At 36.7% G+C, this 22,721-nt stretch overlaps 1 protein-coding gene across 1 annotated transcript in view; it reads left to right on the top strand.

The window, feature by feature from the left end:
* ESRRG (estrogen related receptor gamma) overlaps nucleotides 1-6,791 on the top strand; it is a 242,584-nt gene extending 235,793 nt beyond the window's left edge. Inside the window, exon 7 of the mRNA XM_052653923.1 lies at nucleotides 5,758-6,791. Coding sequence (XP_052509883.1) covers nucleotides 5,758-6,002 — 245 coding nt within the window. The 3' untranslated portion in view covers nucleotides 6,003-6,791. The remainder of the gene's footprint in view (nucleotides 1-5,757) is intronic.
* Nucleotides 6,792-22,721: the final 15,930 nt, after the last annotated feature.

Genomic DNA, 22,721 nt, shown 5'->3' with positions numbered 1-22,721 from the left:
AGCCTGCCAGGCTCCTCTGTCCATGGGATTCTCTAGGTAAGAATATTGGAGTGGGTTGCTGTGCCCTACTCCAGGGGATCTTCTCGGCCTGGGGATTGAACCCATGTCTCCATCATCTCCTGCCCTGCAGGAGGTTTCTTTACCACTCAGCCACCAAGGAAGCTCCGGTGGCTTTAAACCACATGAATTTATTGTCCTACAGTTCTGGAGGTCAGAAGTCCTGATCAGCTTCACCAGGTTAACAATAAGGTGTGTACAGGGCCACACTGCCTCTGGAAACTCTATAGGACAATCTGGTTCCTGGCCTTTTACAGCTTCTGTGGTGTTCCTTGCAGTCCTTGGCTCATGGTTCCTTCCACCATCTTCAGAGCCATTCCTGTACCATTTTGCTTCAGTGGTGACATTGCCTTTTTTTTTGCCCCCTCCCTCTTAAAAGGACACTTGATTTCATTGTATGCCCATGGATAATCTAGGATACTGGCCTATATCAAAGTCCCGTTTTCCATGCAGGGTAACATTCAGGTTGCAGAGATGGACAATCTGGATATCTTTGGGACCATTTTGCTACCTGTCACAATGAACAAGGTCAAGTTGTGTCTGTCCCAATCTCAATCCCTCCCTTTCCATGAAAGTAACCACTCTCCTCCCAACTTTTACAGTTGCCTTTTTACAATGGCTTTGTCGCTCAGTGTATATCCCCAGACTTGATAGTTTAGTCTTGCCCTTTAAAAAACATTGTCTTCTCCTTATGGATCTGTGGAGTCTCTTTCCATGTAAAATTTATTTTTTCATTTTCACCTTCTTAGAGTTTGTCTTTTGCAAAAGCCAAGACACTTGCCCTGCAGAGTTCCTCACGGTGCCAACTTTGTAGTTTACACCCTGTAGGGGCAGCTCATCGTATTTCTCTGGCCTTGGCATCTCGTGCAAACCCGCAACAGGATCCAAACAGCATAATCAGATTCAGTTTCTAGACCTGTGGGTGGCATGTTATTCCTGGGCAGACACATGATATCTGGCTGTCTCACTTTTTTGTGTGATGTTAGTAGCCTTTGGTGAAGCAAGGGAAAGTGTTAGTCCCTCAGTCGCGCCCAACTCTTTGTGACCCCGTGGACTGTAGCCCGCCAGGCTCCTCTGTCCATGGGATTCTCCAGGCAGGAATACTGGAGTGGGTAGCCCTTCCCTTTTCCAGGGGATCTTCCCAGCCCAGAGATCAAACCCGGGTCTCCTGCATCACAGGCGGAGTGTTTACTGTCTGAGCCACCAGGGCAGCCCAGCAGCCATTGGAACTCTTTCCCTAAATCCATGGTGATTTGTATCGTAACCTTTCATTTTTCATTCTGTAGTGGGGATACTTTTACAAACAGATTCTTTCTCTTCCTTGGTTACCAGTGTCACAAAGTGAATGTGGGAAAAAGGGATAAATGCTTGATTATTTCTACTTAAAATTTACAAGTTTTCAAGATAATGAAACAGCACTCTTATCTTTTTTAAGTGTCATTATAAAAACTTGTATTTTAACAGATTCAGTGGGTTTCAATCAGTTGCAATTATAATTCTTCTTAAATTGCCCCACTAGCGTCAGTGGGAACCTCTGCAGGTCAGCGTATGGAATCTTTTTTGAACGACTTAGTAGGTGTGGATACTCTCCTTCCTAGTTATCATGACAGGGTGTTCTATATGTGTGTGTGTGCTAAGTCGCTTCAGTCATGTCTGACTCTTTGCAACCTTATGGACTGTAGCCCACCAGGTTCCTCTGCCCATGGGATTCTCCAGGCAAGAATACTGGAGTGGGTTACCATGCCCTCCTCCAGGGGATCTTCCCGACCCAGGGATCAAACTCACGTCTCTTCTGTCTTCTGCATTGGCAGGCAGGTTCTTTACCACTCGCACCACCAGGGAAGCCCAAGGTGTTCCATATTCTTCCTTCATATTTCCTGGCTGGGACTTGGAATCTGATTACAGCTTGGGTGCCAGTGGTACCCATTACTACATCCCTAGGTTGACCCATCCTTCCTGAATCTCTTCAGTGAACAGAGCTAGGAACACAGACACACACACAGACTATAATTCTCTGTGTGTGTGTGTGTGTGTGTGTGTGTGTGATTTGGATATCTTGTCACTTCGTGTTTTTGCTAAGTGCTGTCTGCGGTTTTCAGTTTTGCTATCTAGTTGCTCTGTTCTGTTATGTGCAGATTTGGAGAGATTAAAAGTGTTTGGTGCCACAACTACCAACTTGCTGGAATATAGTTTACTGATTTTTAATCAAAACTTTATAATTGGCACCTTTTTGAAAACTTTTAAGTCTAACTGGGTTAATCAAGAGTCATTTTGCCATGGTGGGCAACACAGTTTCTTCAATATCTCAGCTGGTTAACTGAGATCACTTCATTAGACTCTTTACAATCGTATATAAAAATTAGGAGACACAAATTTGCTTTTAGAAAGTAGGCTTTTGCTCACTTCTTTTTTTCATCATACTACATTTCATTGCTTCGGTGATTAGAGAGAGCGTCACATTGGCTGAGCCCTTACTGCCCCTCTTCATGTAGGCAGCTTACAAACTAAAGAAAATCAACACCTGTATTCCATGGAAAAGATGGCTGAGTATCGGTTTATAATGTGTATCAGGCTTGACTTTGAATATTCTTCGTCTATGTCTAATATTCAATTCCATCCTCAAAATAAGATTTGGCATCACTGAGAAAATATTGCCAAGAATGAGCTACAAATCCTGAAGACAGGTTCCAAACAGAACGTGGGCATTTGGCTGTACCTAATGCCACAGTAATGGATAATTTTACCATTGATAAGGACAGTGTTCTGTTCCAGATAAGATGTAAAAATAAAAATCTTCCTTTGCTGTAGCTCTAAGTCTCAATGCATTTTGCAGCTATTAGTATAAGGATATTTAGCTGTCTTCTCAAAGTAAATGATCTGAGTTAGATACGTCCCTTTACGGCCCCACTTCATGGAGGAAAATACTGAAATTTAACAAAAGATTTCTGTTTTATTATTAGATGTTGGAACTTAACATATGGTTGAGGCTATATATATCATTTGAACTCTGGTTGTCTTTTGGAATCTTGATTATTTTAGAATTCCAATTGTCTTATTGTCTATTTGACAAATTCTCTACTCTGACTTGACCATAGAATCACCTAGATTTTCAAAAATACTAATGTCCTGCATGCTGCTCCAGTTTTCTTATTTAATGGGTCTGGGCTTGAACCCAGAAATCCTAGGTTTATTTTTTCTTAGCAGCTCACTCTGTGTTTTTAATGTTCAGTTTTGCCCTGTCTGATTAGTTTATAAACCTATGGTTTCCATTATTAAGTTTAGTTGGTTCCCATCAGCGCAAATACTGGGACAATTTCCTTTAAAACATGAAGTTAAAAAAAATGTACCAACAACCAAATTAAATAATTACATAAAGTAATGCCAGTTCTGTTGAGCTTGGCATGAATGTATAAATTTAGCCCCAAGAATAAAACAGAGATTAAAGCCACGGAGCCAGAACTTGAACTAGGATCCCTAATGGAGATTAATATTTTCTTCAGCAGTCTGCCAGCTGAATCATGGTCTAATTAAGTAGTTCAGATTTAGTGAGTTTGCATTTAAAATATTAGCAGATCCGAGAATGGGTTAAGCTAAAATGAGTTAGAATCTTTTCTGTAAATGGGAAGTTAAATTATCATAGTAATTTGATTAAATCATTTTTAAATCTCTCAAGCTAAATCACCGCCTTTAAAGAATAGTTTGAAGTCTTAATTGCTGTTTGTGAGCATATCTCTCTGCTATTTGTCCTCGCCTCATTTCCTGTGACATTCTATAATATATCTCCTGCTGGGCAAGAGCAGTGGGGAAGGCAAGACTTGGGGTGGGGGCCGAGGTGACCGTACCGCTGACTTCAAGCATTTAAAGATCTGCCATGTCGAAGAAGAAAATGTATCCTGTATGGTTTCCGTAGTTAGAACCAGGACCAAAGGATGCGAGTTGGAGAGAGATTTGGGAAAATATGAAGAAGACGTTTCTAACAATTAGTTCTTTTTCCTTGTTAAGTAGAAAGCTATCCATGCAACTGGCAATGTCATCATTAGAAATTCTGTAGACAAGATTTTTGATGAAGATGGAAAGTTGAGTGAGATGAGCTCAGAGGACAATTTCAACTCTTTCATTTTTTATTTTTTAAAGGAAATGTCATGTCCAGTGTTATAAATTCTGGTAACATACTTTGATTCAAAGACACCTGAGTTTAATCCTATTCTGACACTTACCAGCACTGCCCCCTGACTCACAGGGCTGTTGGGAAATGAATGAGTTAAAATTCATAAAAGTGCTTATCAGAGGCCACACCCAAAAACAAGTATTTAAGAAATGATTTAGTTACATTTTTCTGCTCTTTTTCATTTTCTCAAGTTTTTAAATTTTTTGGCTGCGTGTTGCCGCATGTGGGATCTTGGTTCCCTGACTGAGGATCAAACCCTTGTCCCTTGCATTGGGAGAATGGAGTCTTAATCACTGGACCACCAGGGAAGTCCCCTAAAACTCCTTTAAAGAAATCTGTTGTTATCAATAGTCAATTCATAATGATGAGATGAAACAACTTTAAAATGGCAGTGTAAAATCAAAACAAAACAGTAAGGAAAATACCTAGAAGTTTTAAAAGCATTTACTGGTTATAGCCGTCAATCTTTTAATTACCTTGCCGTAATTCTTTTTCATCATATGTTTAGCTACTTGATTTTAAATTACATTTCCTCTCTCTTTTTGGGCATGTGATCTGATATTTGAATTATATGAAAGATTAGGCTAACTACATATATCTCAGAGCTCTGCATTCTCAGAGAAGTAGAATTATTAAACATGAAGAACCCCCCCAAAGACTCCATTATGTGTAATTAACAGATAAACTGTCATCAGAATCAATAAAACGTGCTAAATGATTCAAACTTGTATATAATTAAGTGTCTGTTTTAGAGCTAGAGCTGTAACTTTTATTTTTTCCTTCACATCTCACATTTCTCGCAAGAGTAATTGTGGCAACCCTGTTAACCCTTTCCTTGCTTGATTGAATTAGATTTTTAAATTAGTCACTTGCGGGCAAAGTTCGCCTTCACAAATGTGAAAAGTATTTCAGAATTCATTAAAGACTTCATGTGTTTTTCTGTAAAGAAGCAGACTAGGTAAGGATGCTTTAATGAATTGCTAAGAGAACGCTAAAAATTCTGGAAAGATGAGCAGTTTATTGTGATTTGTGTATAGTTTACAATGGAACATAGTACTAGGTTCAATGTATTTTCATGGATATCTTACAGTTTTGGTTATCAAATTCTTTTTTTCCCTTTTGGGAAATATGGGCTTCTTGAGCACAAGATCTGAATTTTAGACAACATTACCTCTATGGCACTTAGAATAATTTTTTTGTTGTTGTTGAATGAATGAATAAATATATGAATGAAATAATGAATAAAACCGCCAAGACTATATTCTGTTAAAGTCTTCTCTTGCTCAGTCTCCAGAGGGAAAAACCCACATGTTTGAAATAATGGATTTTTGTAGTAATTCCCACGTCCTAAGTCAGCATTGGAAATTATCTATTGCAGTGAAATTTAGAAAAATAAAATGGAGATTTTGGAAATCCCCGAGCAATTCACAGCATAGAGAAGTTCAAGAATAAGATTTAAGTTTCACAATTCGAAGTGCCATGTTTTTTATTATTGTTAACATTGTTGTTTATCTTCTTGGCTTTGCTTGTAGACTCCATGCACATAGAAGATGTCGAAGCTGTTCAGAAGCTTCAGGATGTCTTACATGAGGCCCTGCAGGATTATGAGGCCGGCCAGCACATGGAAGACCCTCGCAGGGCTGGCAAGATGCTGATGACACTGCCGCTTCTGAGGCAGACCTCCACCAAGGCTGTGCAGCATTTCTACAACATCAAACTGGAAGGCAAAGTCCCCATGCACAAACTTTTTTTGGAAATGCTGGAGGCCAAGGTCTGACTAAAGGCTTCCCGGGGCCATCCTATCCTGCACGCTGAAAAAGGGAAAATAAACCCAAGAGTGATGTCAAAGAAACTTAAGAGTTTAGTTAACAACGTCAAAAATCAACAAAGACTGCACTGATGATTTAGCAGCAAGACTATGAAGCAGCTTTCAGATTTCTCCCTATCTTCCTGATGAGTTTCTTCCTCCCTTGATCTCATCTTTTCTCCGTATCTTTTCTCATTTTCTTTTTCCTTGTTATTTTTTCCCTCCCTCCCTAGTCTTCCTCTCCTTCATTCCTTCCTTCTTCCTTCCCTCCTTCCTTCTGTATCCCTTGTCCCGCCTGATCTTATTCTTCCATTTTCTTTTAAACTTTAATATCTCTAGTTGTAAGAACATTTGCCGTCCTTTCTTTTTCTTTCCCTCCCTCCCTTCTTCCTTCTTTCTTTTCTCCCTTCCTTCCTTTTTTCCACCCTTTTTCCCTTCTTTCCTTCCTTCTGCTGCTGAACTTTTAAAAGAGGTCTCTAATTGGAGAGCTATGGAAGCCAGCCCTGCCAAAGGATGGAGATCCATAATATGGATACCAGTGAACTTCTTGTGAACCGTAACGTCCCCAATGACTAAGGAATCAAAGAGACAGAACCAACGTACCTAAAAGTACAGTGCAACACACACAAATTGACTGAGTGCAGTATTAGATTCCACGGGAGCAGCCTCTAATTAGATGACTTAAGCAACGTTGCATCGGCTGCTTCTTATCATTGCTTTTCCATCTAAATCAGTTACAGCCATTTGATTCCTTAATTGTTTTTTCAAGTCTTCCAGGTATTTGTTAGTTTAGCTACTATGTAACTTTTTCAGGGAATAGTTTAAGCTTTATTCATTCATGCAATACTAAAGAGAAATAAGAATACTGCAATTTTGTGCTGGCTTTGAACAATTATGAACAATAATGAAGGACAAATGAATCCTGAAGGAAGATTTTTAAAAAATGTTTCGTTTTCTTCTTACAAATGGAGATTTTTTTGTACCAGCTTTACCACTTTTCAGCCATTTGTTAATATGGGAATTTAACTTACTCAAGCAATAGTTGAAAGGAAGGTGCATACTCTCACGGATGCAATTTATGTTGTGTGCCAGTCTGGTCCCAAACATCAGTTTCTTAACATGAGCTCCAGTTTACCTAAATGTTCACTTGACACAAAGGATTAGATTACACCTGCAGTGACTCCGAGTGGTCACTGCATATGGAATACAGATCCGTAGAGTGATCAGGAGCGCACCTCTCTCCCTGGGAGGTCCAGTTGCCATAGGATTTCTAGCTGCCACGGTGGTTAGGAATGAAATACTGCCTGTTTGCAAAGTTACAGACTTTATCCCTGAAGGAGCTGTGAGCCAGTATTCACTTAAGAGGCAATAAGGCAAATGCCAGGATTTGGGGAAAAAACAAACAAACAAACATCAAAGACAGTAGACGCCTGACCAAATTCTAAAACCCAGTCTCTATGAGTTGATTCATTTAGGAATGTTTGTTAAAATTAATCTGCAGTTTTTACCAAGAGCTAAGCCAATCTATGTGCTTTTCAACCAGTATTGTCACAGCAAGAAAGTCAGTCAGGTTCCAGACTGTTAAGAGGTGTAATCTAATGAAGAAATCAATTAGATGCCCCCGAAATCTACAATCGCTGAATAACCAATAAACAGTAACCTCCATCAAATGCTATACCAATGGACCAGTGTTAGTAGCTGCTCCCTGTATTATGTGAACAGTCTTATTCTATGTACACAGATGTAATTAAAATTGTAATCCTAACAAACAAAAGAAATGTAGTTCAGCTTTTCAATGTTTCATGTTTGCTGTGCTTTTCTGAATTTTATGTTGCATTCAAAGACTGTTGTCTTGTTCTTCTTGTGGTGTTTGGATTCTTGTGGTGTGTGCTTTTAGACACAGGGTAGAATTAGAGACAATATTGGATGTACAATTCCTCAGGAGACTACAGTAGTATATTCTATTCCTTACCATTAATAAGGTTCTTCCTAATAATAATTAAGAGATTGAAACTCCAAACAAGTATTCATTACAAACAGATACACATCAAAATCATAATAATATTTTCAAAACAAGGAATAATTTCTCTAATGGTTTATTATAGAATACCAATGTATAGCTTAGAAATAAAACTTTGAATATTTCAAGAATATAGATAAGTCTAATTTTTAAATGCTGTATATATGGCTTTCACTCAATCATCTCTCAGATGTTGTTATTAACTCGCTCTGTGTTGTTGCAAAACTTTTTTGGTGCGGACACGTTTCCAAAACTATTGCTACTTTGTGTGCTTTAAACAAAATACCTTGGGTTGATGTTTCATCAGCCTAGTGCTAGGAATACTGTGTATCTATCATTAGCTATATGGGACTATATCGTAGATTGTGGTTTCTCAGTAGAGAAGTGACTGTAGTGTGATTCTAGATAAATCATCATTAGCAATTCATTCAGATGGTCAATAACTTGAAATTTATAGCTGTGATAGGAGTTCAGAAATTGGCACATCCCTTGAAAAAATAACAATGGAAAATACAACTCCTGGGAAAAAAGGTGCTGATTCTATAAGATTATTTATATATGTAAGTGTTTCAAAAGATTATTTTCCAGAAAGTTTGTGCAGGGTTTAAGTTACTACTATTCAACCACACTATCTATATAAATAAAATATATACAATATATACATTGTTTTCACTGTATCACATTAAAGTATTTGGGCTTCAGAAGTAAAAGCCAGCCAACTGAAAACATGAGAGGGAGAAATGTAAAAAGAATGAAGTACAATTTTTAGTTTTCAGTTCAATTGACTTCTCCACATTACAAAAGAACAAGTATCTCACAAATAGAAAACACAACTAAAATTTAGATCTAAAAGAATTGCACGGGCTTTAGGGTAAACGCTTCATCTTAAACCTCGCTGGAGGTAAGTTTTTTCAAGTTTCAAGCAAGACCATTTACTTAATGTGAAGTACTGGAAAGTTCTCAAGGTGTATGTTTTAGCCATATAATTTTAATTTTCCTTTCGCTTCTTTTAGGTTGGTTCTTATTTAAGCAATATGATTGTGTGACTACCTGTAGTTACACTTGTGTTTCAATCAGATCAGATTGTTGTATTTATTCCACTATTTTGCATTTAAATGATAACATAAAAGATATAAAAAATTTAAAACTGCTATTTTTCTTATAGAAGAGAAAATGAGTGTTGGTGATTGTATTTTAATTATTTAAGCGTCTCTGTTTACCTGCCTAGGAAAACATTTTATGGCAGTCTTATGTGCAAAGATCGTAAAAGGACAAAAAAAATTTAAACTGCTTATAATAATCCAGGAGTTGCATTATAGCCAGTAGTAAAAAGAATAATAATAACAATAAAACCTTGTCTATAGCTGTAGATGGGCCTCACATCTGTAAAGCAATCAATTGTATATTTTTGTGATGTGTACCATACTGTGTGCTCCAGCAAATGTCCATTTGTGTAAATGTATTTATTTTATATTGTATATATTGTTAAATGCAAAAAGGAGATATGATTCTGTAACTCCAATCAGTTCAGATGTGTAACTCAAATTATTATGCCTTTCAGGATGACGGTAGAGCAATATTAAACATGCTTCCACTTTTGATTGCTCTTTCGTATGGTGTTTTTTTTTCCCCTCCCCCCACTTTAGAACCAAATCAATAAAACACTGCCCTTTGTGGCTTTCCTTCAGCGAATACCTCTGAGTTACCTGTTCCCTAAAAATAAGGTACGAGGTTAAAGAAGAGCTATATAAAGGCTTGTCAGAATGAATTCTAGGGTGCCAAGAGACATTTTGCATATTTAAGAGTATGCAAAGTGTCTCAAGCACATTAGAATTCATTCTGACAAGCCTTTATATAGCTCTTATTTAATCTTAAAGCATCTCACATCATCCTACTTTACTCCAAATCATCGCCTCTGTGTCAATGTCATAACAGAAAACTTTCCCCCTATTTTAAGATCCTATTAAAACCTGCTAGAGATAACCTATTATTTTCCTCCACCCACAATTAAATCAGGTGCTGGCTCTGAGCTTGGCAGCCGGTGAGCTGCCGGGTCCGTGGAGCAGCGCCAGGCAGAGGGCCCGGCAGGATTTCCCAAGGGGGCATCAGTTGCAGAGCTTCTAGAAGGGTGAGGCTGGGGTTGGGGAGCTGTCTTGGAATTCAAGAGGGTTACACAGCACTGCTGACCGCAGGCAGGCCCTGCCTGGCTCTTTTCTTCCAGAGAGGTGAGGGCCCTTGCTGCTCAACGTCTGCCGTTCATCCACCAGCCCCTCCTGGCACCGTCTCCGAGGTGCTAATCCCTGCTTCCTTGGCTTCTCGGCTTATCTGGATGGCCTCCTGTCACTGTGTTTGCCCACCGTGTTTCTCACCTTTCCGAGGTGGCCGGTTCTCTAGAGAAACAAGCTGATAACACTGCATCCGATTTAGGGGCGCACAATTACCTAAATCACTAAGGTACACTAGCTGGCCACAGGATTCAGACTTGTCTTTTCCTGATTGAATGTCTTTTGAGTGGCGATAGCCCAGCGTTGCATGTGACATGTTGTACTCTGGACAATTTCAAAATATTTGGGTAAAATTGAGACCCTGCAAGAGACAAACCTAAGAAGGAAAATTTTGCCTGTAATTCTTTCCAATAGGTTCTCATTTCAAAGTATGTGTTTTACACACACACACACGCATGCTTTTGAAAACTTTTACATCAAAATTCTCTTGTTGGCTTTTATAATTTAGAATTATTACAGAGTGACTTTGCTGGTACTGATGTGTTTATCATGATTGCCTCAGGTGTAAAAGAAAAATAACACAATAGGATTTTGACACGTGTTTCTCAATATATAAATGAGGAGCTTTGACAAATGGGCTGTTTTTATGTTAAGGTATCACTTTTATTTTACCTATTGTGTATAAAGGAGTTTGTTTTTTTGGAAATGGTGGTTATGGAACTTGGCAGAATATTGGAATCATGTGAAGAGTGTTAAAAATGCCTGGTGCTCATACTGAAATTTGGGGTTTAATTGGCCTGGGCTTTGGAACAGTTTTGAAAAAACATCTCCAGGTGATCCTAATGCAAAGATAAGATGAGGCAACCACTGTTTTAAAGTTTTATACTTTTCTCAAATAAGCCAGGAATGTCCTAAAAAATAAAAAGCCTTTTCAGACATTGGCTCTGAGTTTTTATGAGGTTTTAGACTATCTTCTTTTAAAATATCAAGACGAAAGGACTTAACCTCTTTATTTTTTAATTCACAATGCCAATGAAATGTATTTGCATGGTTTTCAACACCACTTTCTCCCACCCCCTCACATCCACCCCCTCATACCTTCATGCTTCTGCAGCATAGCACAAGTGTGGAGAACACGTTTTCTTTGATAATTCCCAAGCCACATCTTCTGGTTATGCCCCAGATAATGGAGATAGAACGGAAATACTGCTAAAAACTTGAGCAGAACATCGCCCAATCTTTTTTTTTTAAATCCTGCTCATTTGGCCCTATCCTGTGCTTTAAAATTAATTTAGGTTTGGTTCAAAAATACCTATTTTTTTTCCTACTGAAAAACGAAAAACCAACACAAAACAAAATTGATTTATTGGAATGATTCCCCTTACCTCTATTTTTGCAAGTTGCTGATGTAGATAAGAGGTAGAAATGAAATGGAACTGAAATATAAGATTTTGTTCTTGGGCCTGTGCAAAAACTTTAGGTATACTTTGTTACTGTGAAATTTACTTTGTGATTAAACTGTCAAAAGAGAGCAATGCTTAAGGTTTTCGTTTCGTCCACAGTGATGTACGCATGAAATGGAAAGTTCCAGAGTCCAATAGACATAGAGCGTTTAAGTCATTGTTTCTGGCCCTTTCAAGTCTCTAAGTCCAGCTTCTGGTGCCCCTCGGTAGTGTGGAAAAAACAAAATGAAACAAGTAGCAGTAGATTGATTGTACACTGCATCTTATTATGAAACAAAATAGAAAAGAAAGGGATTTCAAAATATAATCCTCCTTTCCCAGGAGTATTTGTCTTGTTCTCCATGAAGTTAAAGGTCTGAAATAATGTGCCCATCAGGGGCTCAATGTTGCATGTCCATGCCAGTTGGTCCAAGGGCTTGTTATGATGGTAATGACCTACTGAAACGTGAGCTTGTATTGCAACAATACAATTGCTACCAGCTCACCCGCTGGGAGAAATATTTTATTATTGTCAAATGTCCTCCATAGAGATTTGTTTTGCCTGTTCCTGTTTAAATTAAATTCAAAGCAGGACTGCATTACGATTTCTCTGGAGTATATTTGAGATAAACAACGAGTCTCAAAATTTAGGATTCCTGGCTAGTTCAAATTTGTTTATTAGCAGAAAAATTACAATAGGTGACACCATAGCTGCAGGAATGTTATGATTGCAGCCACACAAGAGATTTACATACTGCTCTATGGCCTAAAAGCAAGAACACTCACTTTTTCATTACAGATGCCAGTCACATTAATAATTAACTATTCCATCAATTGTACAACCTCAAAGAAAAAAAAAAAAAGATGTCCCAATGTACTAATGGTGTTGCCTTAACATACCACAGAATTTTGGCCGTGAGAAAATTTGCTTTAAGTTAGAAGTGTTTTTAAACTTAAGATCATAAACCAAATATATGTGTGTGTGTGTACAAATATTTTTAAACAGAGGGTACCAGGTGTAGCACAGAAGCCCCGAGCATGCATGAAAATGCTCTTGAGTATAATATACCTTTTTAAATATTCTTTTTTTTAAAAAATTGAAAAGAATGTCCTAGAATATATGGAATTATTTGGATGATTTTGCTAGAAGTGTTAGAATGCAGCCCTGACAAAGGATTTTGAAACACTGAAGCTTTTAATCAATACAAATTTTGTTACAGATGGTCCAAGTAGAACTGGATCTGATTCTACAAGAAAATGCCTATTTTCTTTATGAAAATCATGGTAACCTGTGTGTTTCAAATACACTGAACTTGGGAGAGTTGGTTTTGAAAACACAAACACACTGTTGGGAGGTGTCACTAAAAAGGACTAACAGGAAAACATTTCAGACTAGCAGGAGCATTAAATCACACTATTCACACTCCAGTTCAATCTGCCATGCTCAGTCGAATTTCACAGTTTTCTTGGGAAGTGAAGAACTGGCTGCTATTTAAAAAAAAAAAAAAAAAGAAAAAAAAAACAGCACAGAAAACAAATCATGAGAGCAATTTCCAAAATTAGATCTAGAGCTATCCAAGTGTTGGCTTCCCCACGCACCCCCCCCAGATTATGAGATTTCCAATTATTACAAATGAAAAATACTAAACATTAAGAAAATCCCACAGAGAGTTCTTTATTACTGTCTTTGAGATTCTTCTCCCCTAGACTTTTATTTTATCTTGGTTTTCCTTTAGTGAACAAAATGATTGACTAGCCCTAGGGTATCAACTTTATGCTTCTAGATCAAAATAAATATGTAGTCTATGTTTTCAAGGGTATGCATTGAAAAAAAAGTCCTTTCCTCCACGCATACACACACACACAAAATGTAGTTGAGAGTAATTTCTGGGCTGGGTCATAAGTAAACCGATGTTTAGATATAAAGATGTTTTTAGATGTTATTAATACATGCAAGGATGCTATGGCACGTGACTTCCTTACTGTTCTGGTAAGGTAGTTTTCAAATGCTTAATACAATCAATAATGCAAAGAACACTTTTGGATGACTTTCCTATGGACCGATATAATTTGAATTAGGTAGGTTTGAACTCCCACCAGCAGTGCATTTTGTTTCATTTTCCCTCAGTGTATAATTTTATTTTGCTCTTAAATGTTACTAACACTATTTTAAAACAGCAATTAATTATTTTGACTTACACTTCTTTGAACATCTTTTCCTATTCTTCTACCAGCTTAGGCTCTTCTTTCTGTGACTTGCCTGTTCGTAACCTTTGCCCTTTTTTCTGTTGGATTTCCTACCATTTTCTTGTTCATCTTCATATATTCTAGATATTGATCTGTATCAGTTTCAGCTTTTTCCAAATGTCTTCTCCTCGTCTGCCGTTCATCTAGTAACTTTGACCTTTGTCTGTGTTCACTAGAGATCATTTGTGACAGAGTGTTTCATCTATTTGATCCTCATGTTTTCGAACTTAAAAATATGTTTCTAAATTTTTGAAACTTTTTATGATTCAAATTTTGTATTGAAGCCTTCTAAAATCTCATTTGGATGAGCTGTGATATAAGGTTCTCTATCAAAGTATGATGTCAAATCTATATTATACCAAACGATCATGTATAAAGATCTACTTGATTTTTTCTTATGCTTTTTGACAGTCTATATGTTACTGCCACAGTATGATATTATTTTATTAGTATATTTTTTAAACTTGTGTTAATATCTCTTTGAGTGTATCCTCCACTCACCTGCCACAGACTTTGTCTTATTTGTCAAATTCTTGTCTTTTGGAAAAATTTTTTTCTTTCTCATAAACTTCAAGGTGTTTTTTCAGTTCTCAGAATGAATGTCCTATGAATTTTATTAAAATTTATAGTCTACAAATTAATTTGGAGAAAGTTAACATTTTCATCAATGAAATTCAGTGGACACATATCTCTCCATTAATTCATATCTTCTTTTATTTCTTCAAGAATTCTTTTGAAGTATAATTTTATTCATTTCTACTGTACAGTGAAGTGTTTTAGGTATACAAATATATGTATACAAAACATACACATATATATCCTTTTTAATATGGTTCATCAAGAGTATGTTGAATATATTTCCCTGCACTATACAGTAGTACTTGTTGTTTATCCATTTTATATATAATAATTTGCATCTGCTAACCCCAAACTCTCATTCCATCTTTCCCCCATGGACCCTTGCCCTTGGCAACCACAAGTCTTCTCTATGTGAGTCTGTTTCTTAGATAAATTCATCTGTGTCATATTTTAGATTTCACAAGTAAGTGATAGCATATGCTAGTTGTCTTTCTTTTTCTCAGTTACTTCCCCTAGTATGATAAACTCTAGTTTCATCTGTGTTGCTGTAGATGGCATTATTTTGTTCTTTTTCTATGACTGAGTAGTATTCCATTGTGTGTATGTATATATGTGTGTGTGTGTGTATATGTATATATTGTGGGGATTCCCAGTTGGTGCTAGTGGTAACGAAACCACCTGCCAAGGCGGGAAATTTAAGAGACCCGGGATCAATCCCTGGGTCAGGAAGATCCCTTGGGGGAGGGCACAGCAACCCACTCCAATATTGTTGCCTGGAGAATCCCATGGACAGAGGAGCCTGGCAGGCTCTAGTTCGTGGAGTTACAGAGTTGGACATGACTGAAGCGACTTAGCATGCATATATGTATTGTATATATGTGTACATACAGATGTATGTCTGCATATGTATGTGTATATATATTCACACGCATACCCTATCTTTTTTCATTCATCTGTCAGTGGACATTAGGTTGTTTCCAAGTCTTGGCTATTGTGGATAGTTCTGATGTGAACAGAGAAGTGCATGTATCTTTTTGAATTTGAGTTTTATTTGGATATATGGCTAGAAGGGGGATTGCTGGATCATATGGTAGTTCTATTTTTAGTGTTTTGAGGAATCTTCATAACTGTTTTCCATAGTGGCCGCACCAATGCACATTTCCACCAACAATGTAGGACGGTTCCCTTTTCTCCACATTTGTAGACTCAAATAATAAATTTTGGAGAGAGTGTGGAGAAAAGGGAGCCCTCCTACACTGTTGGTGGAAATGTACATGACCATTCTGACTAGTGTGAAGTGGTGCCTCACTGAAGTTTTGACTTGCATTTCTCTAATACAGTAGTTATAGATGTTGAGCATCTTTTCGTGGGCCTGTTGGTCACCTCTATATCTTCCTTTGAGACATATTTATTTAGGTCTTCTGTCTGTTTTTCAATGGGATTGTTTGTTATTTTTTTGTTGAGTTCTATGAGCTGTTTGTATATTTAGGAAATTAATCCCTATTAGTTGCATCATTTGCAAATCTTTTATTCTGTAGGTTTTCTTTTCATTTTACTAGTGGTTTCCTTTGCTGTGAAAAAGTTTGTAGGTTTGATTAGATCCCATTTGTTTAATTTTTAAAAAATTTTTACTGCCTTAGGAGATTAACCTAAGAAAACATGTTTTTAAATTACCTCCATGAAGTCTCATTCTTTGAGTCAAATCCTAGGAAACATACAGATTTGTGGCTATTGCAAATTGTAACTTACTATCTATTTTATTAGTGACTTTTAAAATAAAGAATACTATTTTATTTTACATATTGATCTTATACTTGAATATTTCCTGAATTTCTTTATTAATTCTAATTATTTATATACAGTCCTGGATTCCCTCTAAATTCAGATTGCAAACTGATCAGCTTATTTCTGAGTTCATCTCTTTCTCATTGTACCTTCTTATAAGCAGTTAAGAGGAATCAACCCATGCTTTTAGCATTCTGACTATAAACCATCTTTCCCAAGTCCATAAATTTGTTAGATTCATTTACTTTCATCCAAGTTACTGAAGGCAAAACTTTTGTGCATGGGTTTCTAGTATATAACATGAATTGCCCATTTTTCTAGCCTTCAGTAGCATTTTTCCAGTTTTCTATGAAGGTTTCTTACTGCCGGTATTCCAAAACTGCTTCCACATATTTTAGGTTTACATTACAGCAGAAACTCCATTTCTGGGCACTGATTTTTCTGTCAGTTTTTGGTGCATAACAATACAAACCTCACTGTGGAGTAGACTAGGTACTCATTTGAAGTTGGTTGGAGCATCTAGAGAGAGGGCTCAGTTCAGCATCTCATGTCTCCCTCGGGGGGCCAGGCTAGAGGGGCAGCAACTAATCAGAAGATCCTCTTATCATGATAAAAGAGGGCACAGGAAAGCAAGTCCCAAGACAAAAGAGGATTTCAGGCTCTTATTTATCTCCTGTCTCCCCACATTGGGCTTTCCTGCTGGCTCAGATGGTAAAGAATCCACCTGCAATGCCAGAGACCTGGTTTCATTCCCTGGGTGGGGAAGATTCCCTGGAGAAGGAAATGGCAACCCGCTCCACTATTCTTGCTTGGAGAATTCCATGAGCAGAGGAGCCTGATGGACTACAGTCCATGGGGTTACAAAGAGCCAGGACTGAGTGACTAAAGCACGCACTCCTCCTATTGGCCAAAGGAACTCATGTAGCCAAATCCAAAGTCAAAGAACAGGGGAGAAACAATTATGTGGGAGAAACTTCAAATTTCCATGACAGAGTGTAGAAACAAAAAGAAATGAAGAGAGACAATAATTCAGTACATCACAAATGCCTTAATAACTTTTACTCACTTTTTCGTTTTTTAATGACTGTATTTAAAGCCACAAATTTCCCCCTTAGTACTTTTTCACAAAATTTGACGTGTAGTATTTTTGCAGTGTTCTGTAATTCTTCTTATGATTTACTTTTTCATCAAGGGCTTTTTACCAGTATGTTGTATATGTGTATATTTTTATAGGTATATGTTTTCAAATATTTGTTTTAAATACTTGCTACTATTGATTTCCAATGATGTTTTGTTATTGTCAGGTAACATTGTATGAATTTGAACCATAAAATTTAGAAAAGCCTTCTTTGTTGTTAAGCTAGGATCAGCTTTTTGAGAATATTCCACTTGTGCTCAAAAAGAATGTGAATACTCTGAATGAGGGGCGAAATGTTCATTTTAGCACATTATTAATGTTATTTAAATATATCATTGCCAGATTTTTTGTCTGCTTGATATTACAATTTCTTACGGGGATGTGTTAGAATCTCCACTGAGAATTATGTATTGGTTTATTTGTATGTTAGTTATTCCTTTATATATTTTGAATCTCTATCATCAATTACATAATGTTCATTATCTTCATGACATTTTAATTGATCATTTTCTTTACCAGTAAGTAATTTCCTTTTAAAAACATTTTTAAACATAGAAACGTACCTAAAATATAAGTACTCCTTAAAGAAAGATCATAAAACTAACATCTATGAAAGCATCCACCAAGTCAAGAAAGAATACTGTGAGTTTCACAAATATCACACTTATGCTTCTTCCCCAAAACAAAGATAATCACAATTCACTTTTCCTTCTACTCATGTATTTCTAAACCACATGGTACAAATTTGTCTACATTTGACATTTGTAAAAACTGAGTTATACAATACATGATATTTTGTGACTGGCTTCTTTCAGTCAATATCACTTCTGAGACATTCGTGCATGCTATAACTAATAGTGGTTTCTCTTCAGTGCTGTATAATACCGTTTATTTTTCCAAATGATGGACATATGGGTTATATACAGTCTTTGCTAGTATGCATAATCTGCTACAAGCTAACTGGTTTGCTCCAGCATCTACTTATATTACATGCGTTTGTTACTATATTCTAAAAAATGGCATGACTCTCATGAAGTTCAACTTCAGCAGTTACTTCTAAACTCTTCCCATGTGGTTATGTCAGTAGCTTTTCCTGCTCACAGTGTGAAAGTTCTGCATACTTTTAAATTTTAGTCATTCTGATGACTAGGTATTAATATATATTTTATAATGTTTCTCATTTCCCTGCTTAATAATATTGAGCTCCTCTTCATATTTTTATTAGCATTTTGGTTATTTTTTATGAAGTTTCTGTTTAAGCAATTGCTTCATTCACATTTTGGGTGGCTTGTACTTATTGATTTGTCATTTTTTTCATATATTCTCCGTATGTATCATTTGTCACTGTAATGTGTAGCAAATAACTTCTCTAACACTATGGCTTAGATTTTCACTCTCAATGCTATATTCTGAGAAATTAGTTCTTAATTTTAATGTCCAAGTTATCAATCATTTTCTACAGTTTGTGCTTTTAGTACCCAGTTTTATTTATTTTTTATTTTTTTAAATAGAAATCTATTTAATTGGAGGCTAATTACTTTACATAGTGAAAGTGAAAGTGAAGTCACTCAGCTGTGTCCAACTCTTTGCGACCGCATGGACTGTAGCCTATCAGGCTCCTCCGTCCATGGGATTTTCCAGGCAAGAGTGCTGGAGTGGATTGCCATAGTACTCAGGTTTAAAATTCTTCCCTTCGTTGAGGTTATGAAAAGGCTTTCAAATATTTTAAATGTTTTATTGTTTTACCTTATTCCTTTATATCTTCGAATTAGTCGGAATTGATTTTTTGGTATGACGTGAAGTGGAGGTCATGGTTTTTATCTTTTTGTTTTTCTGTATGAACATCCAGTTGTTCAAATACTCAATGGGAAAGATTGACCTTTCCCTGCAGCTCCAGTGTCACCATTGCTATACACCTTTTTTTCTGGGTCCATTCTGCTATTCATTCATTTGTCAATCTTTCTGCCAATCCTGCACACTCTTAATTACTTCCTAAAGTACTATAAGGCTAAATAGCTGCCTGAGCAACTCCTGTTCGTGCCGTCTTTTACCTAAGTATCTTGGCATTTAGCATTTCTATATAAAGTACAAAATCATCTTGTTAATTGCACATACCTGGTAATATTTTAACTGGGATGGCATGAATTCTCTAGGTCAATTTGTAGAAAATATATATGTATGTTACGTTGAGACTTCCAATTCATGAGTATGTTATAACCCTCGATTTTATTTTTCTTGCACTTTATTTTCTTACAAAGTAGCATCTTTAAAAAAAAACGAGTTCTTATAGCATAAGTATTAGAAATATTTTGCTGCTATTTTGTGTTCTGTCTTTTGCTGACATCTAAAATTAAAATTGCTTGGTATATTTAGTTTGTATCCACCAACCTGTGTCAACTTACATATTCATTCAAATTAGCTGTCTGTGAGTTCTTTTGAATTTTTTACATACTCAAACTAATCTTTCATATATGCTTTATTTCTTTCCTCTAAACCCTTTGTCTTTTACTTCTTTCCTTTTTTCTTACTGGACTGGCAAAGACCTTCATCCCATGTTAATAAAATTAGTGAGATAAGAACCCTTACCTTATTCCTGGTCTCAAAGTAAATGCTTTTGGCTTTCTCCATTAATTTTGATGGATTAATTTTGATGTAGGTTCCATACAGACGTTCTTTAATAGATAAAGGATGTTTCCTTCTTTTCCACCAATTGCCAAGAATTTTTATACTCCATGGACTTTGGATGTTATACCTTTTCTTGCATCTACTGAGATATTCTGTGATTTTTCTTCTTTGCTCTGGTAATGTGGCAACTTATTGATCGCTATTTTAATATAGCATTCCTGAAATAAACTTAACTTGATCATAGTATGGTAATCTCTTTATATTATGCTAAATTTGATTTGCTTATGTTTTATTTAAGAATTTTTGATCTCTATTTATGAATAAGAAAATCCTTTAATTTTTTCCATGATATAATTTTCATGTTATGATATAAAGGTTGTCATAAAGCAAGATGGAAGAAATGTATCTCCTTTAGATTTCCTTTTCTTGAAGAACTTGAATTAGAACCAAATGCATTTATTGTGCTAATCTCATTTATTACATTATTTCTTTGGTAAATGCATCATAGAATTTGATGCAGAAACCAGGAGCGCCTGATATTTTCTCTAAGAATTAAGAATCCAACTGCACACTAGACTTCTTGGTGTCTAAAAGGTATCTCCAAATGTAATGTGTGAAGGGAGGTTGTAGTCAGTTCAGTCATATCCAACTCTTTGCAACCCCATGGACTGCAGCACGCCAAGCTTCTCTGTCCATCACCAACTCTCAGAGCTTGCTCAAACTCATGTCCATTGAGTCAGTGATGCCATCCAACCATCACATCCTCTGTCATCCTTGTCTCCTCCTTTCTTCAATCTTTCCCAGCATCAGGGTCTTTTCCAATGAATCAATTATTTCCATCAGGTGGCAAGTATTGCAGCTTTAGCTTCAGCATTAGTCCTCCAGTGAATATTCAGGACTGATTTCCTTTAAGATTGATTGGTTTGATCTCCTTGCAGTCCAAGAGACTCTCAAGATTCTTCTTGAAGACCAGTTTTAAAGCATCAGTTCTTTGGCACTCAGCTTTCTTTATCATCCAACTTTAGATATTTTCTCTAGATAAAGTTATTTCCTTAGGACTATAATTTATAACAAGTATATATGTATTATTCAAATGTTTATAGCATCATTCAAATTTTTAAATCTCTTCTTATATCATGTTTGTATTTTTGTGGGAATTTGTGCCTTTATTTCTGTTTTCAAATTTATTTGCATAACATTGTTCATAGTTTTCTGTTATTATTTTAGTGACTTCAAAGTCTGTAGTGGAGCAGTTATGTTAATATCCTGTGACTGCTATAACAAATTACCACAAACCTACTGGCTTAACAACTGCATTTATCCTCAGGCAGAAGTCTGAAATAAATTTCACCAGCCCCAAATCAAGATGTTCCCTCCAAAGACTCAAGAGGAGCATCCATTCCTTGCCTTCTACAACTACTGGGGGCTGCTGACGTTTCTTGCTGTATAACTAGATGGGCTTCCCTGAGAGCCCAGTTGGAAAAGAATCCACTTGCAATGCAGGAGACCCTGGTTCGATTCCTGGGTCAGGAAGATCTGTTGGAGAAGGGATAGGCTACCCACTCCAGTATTCTTGGGCTGCCCTTATTCCTCAGCAGGTAAAGAATCTGCCTGCAGTGTGGGAGACCTGGGTTTGATCCCTGGGTTGGGAAGATCCCTGGAGAAGGGAAAGGCAACCCTCTCCAGTATTTGGGCCCAGAGAAGTTTATGGGCTGTATAGTCCATGGGGTCACAAAGAGTTGGACATGACTGAGTGACTTTCATATAACTAGAGATTAGTGCCATCTTCAGATCTCTCTCAGCTCCATCAGCCCATGACCCTCTCTTCAGTTCATGTCTTGTCTCTGTCTCTTATAAAGACATTTGTAATGGCATTTAGAAGGCCCCAGGTCATCTAGTAAGTATAATTTCCCAATCTTGAGAGCCTTATCTTAATCACATCTGTATAGACTCTTCTTTCCTAATAAGGTAATATTTACAGATTCCGAGGGTTAGGACCTGATATCCTTGTGGGACATTGTGTAGTCTATATCTGGACTTCCCTGGTGGCTCAGAGGTTAAAGTGTCTGCCTGGAATGCAGGAGACCAGGGTTCGATCCCTGGGTCAGGAAGATCCCCTGGAGAAGGAAATGGCAGTGTAGTCTATAGCAATGGTATTTCCTTTATCACTGAAACTTCTTTTATATTATTTGTACACTCTTTCTTCTTTTCCTTTCTTTTAAATTGAAGTATGGTTGATTTACAATATTGTGTTAGTTTCAGGTGTATGGTATAGTGATTCAGGTATATATGTCTCTATATTCAGCTTATTTTCCATTACAGTTTATTATAAGATATTGAAGATAGCTCCCTGGGCTGTACAGTAATCCTTGTTGCTTATCTATCTTATATAATACTTTATATCTGTTCATCTTATACTCCTAATTTATCCTTCCTGCTATCTTTCTTTTTTGGTAGCCAGAAGTTTGTTTTCTATGTCTGTGAGTCTTTTATGTTTTGTATATAGATTCATTTGCATTTTTTTTTTTTAGATTCCACTTATAAGTGATATCATATAATATTTGTCTTTGTCTGACTTACTTTACCAGCATAATATTCTCTAGGTTCATCCACATTGCTGCAAATGGT

The sequence above is a fragment of the Budorcas taxicolor genome, chromosome 16, assembly GCF_023091745.1.
Source record: "Budorcas taxicolor isolate Tak-1 chromosome 16, Takin1.1, whole genome shotgun sequence".
Lineage (NCBI taxonomy): Eukaryota > Metazoa > Chordata > Mammalia > Artiodactyla > Bovidae > Budorcas > Budorcas taxicolor.
The sequence above is the reverse complement of the archived record's forward strand: the minus strand, read 5'-3'. Positions and strand labels throughout refer to the sequence as shown.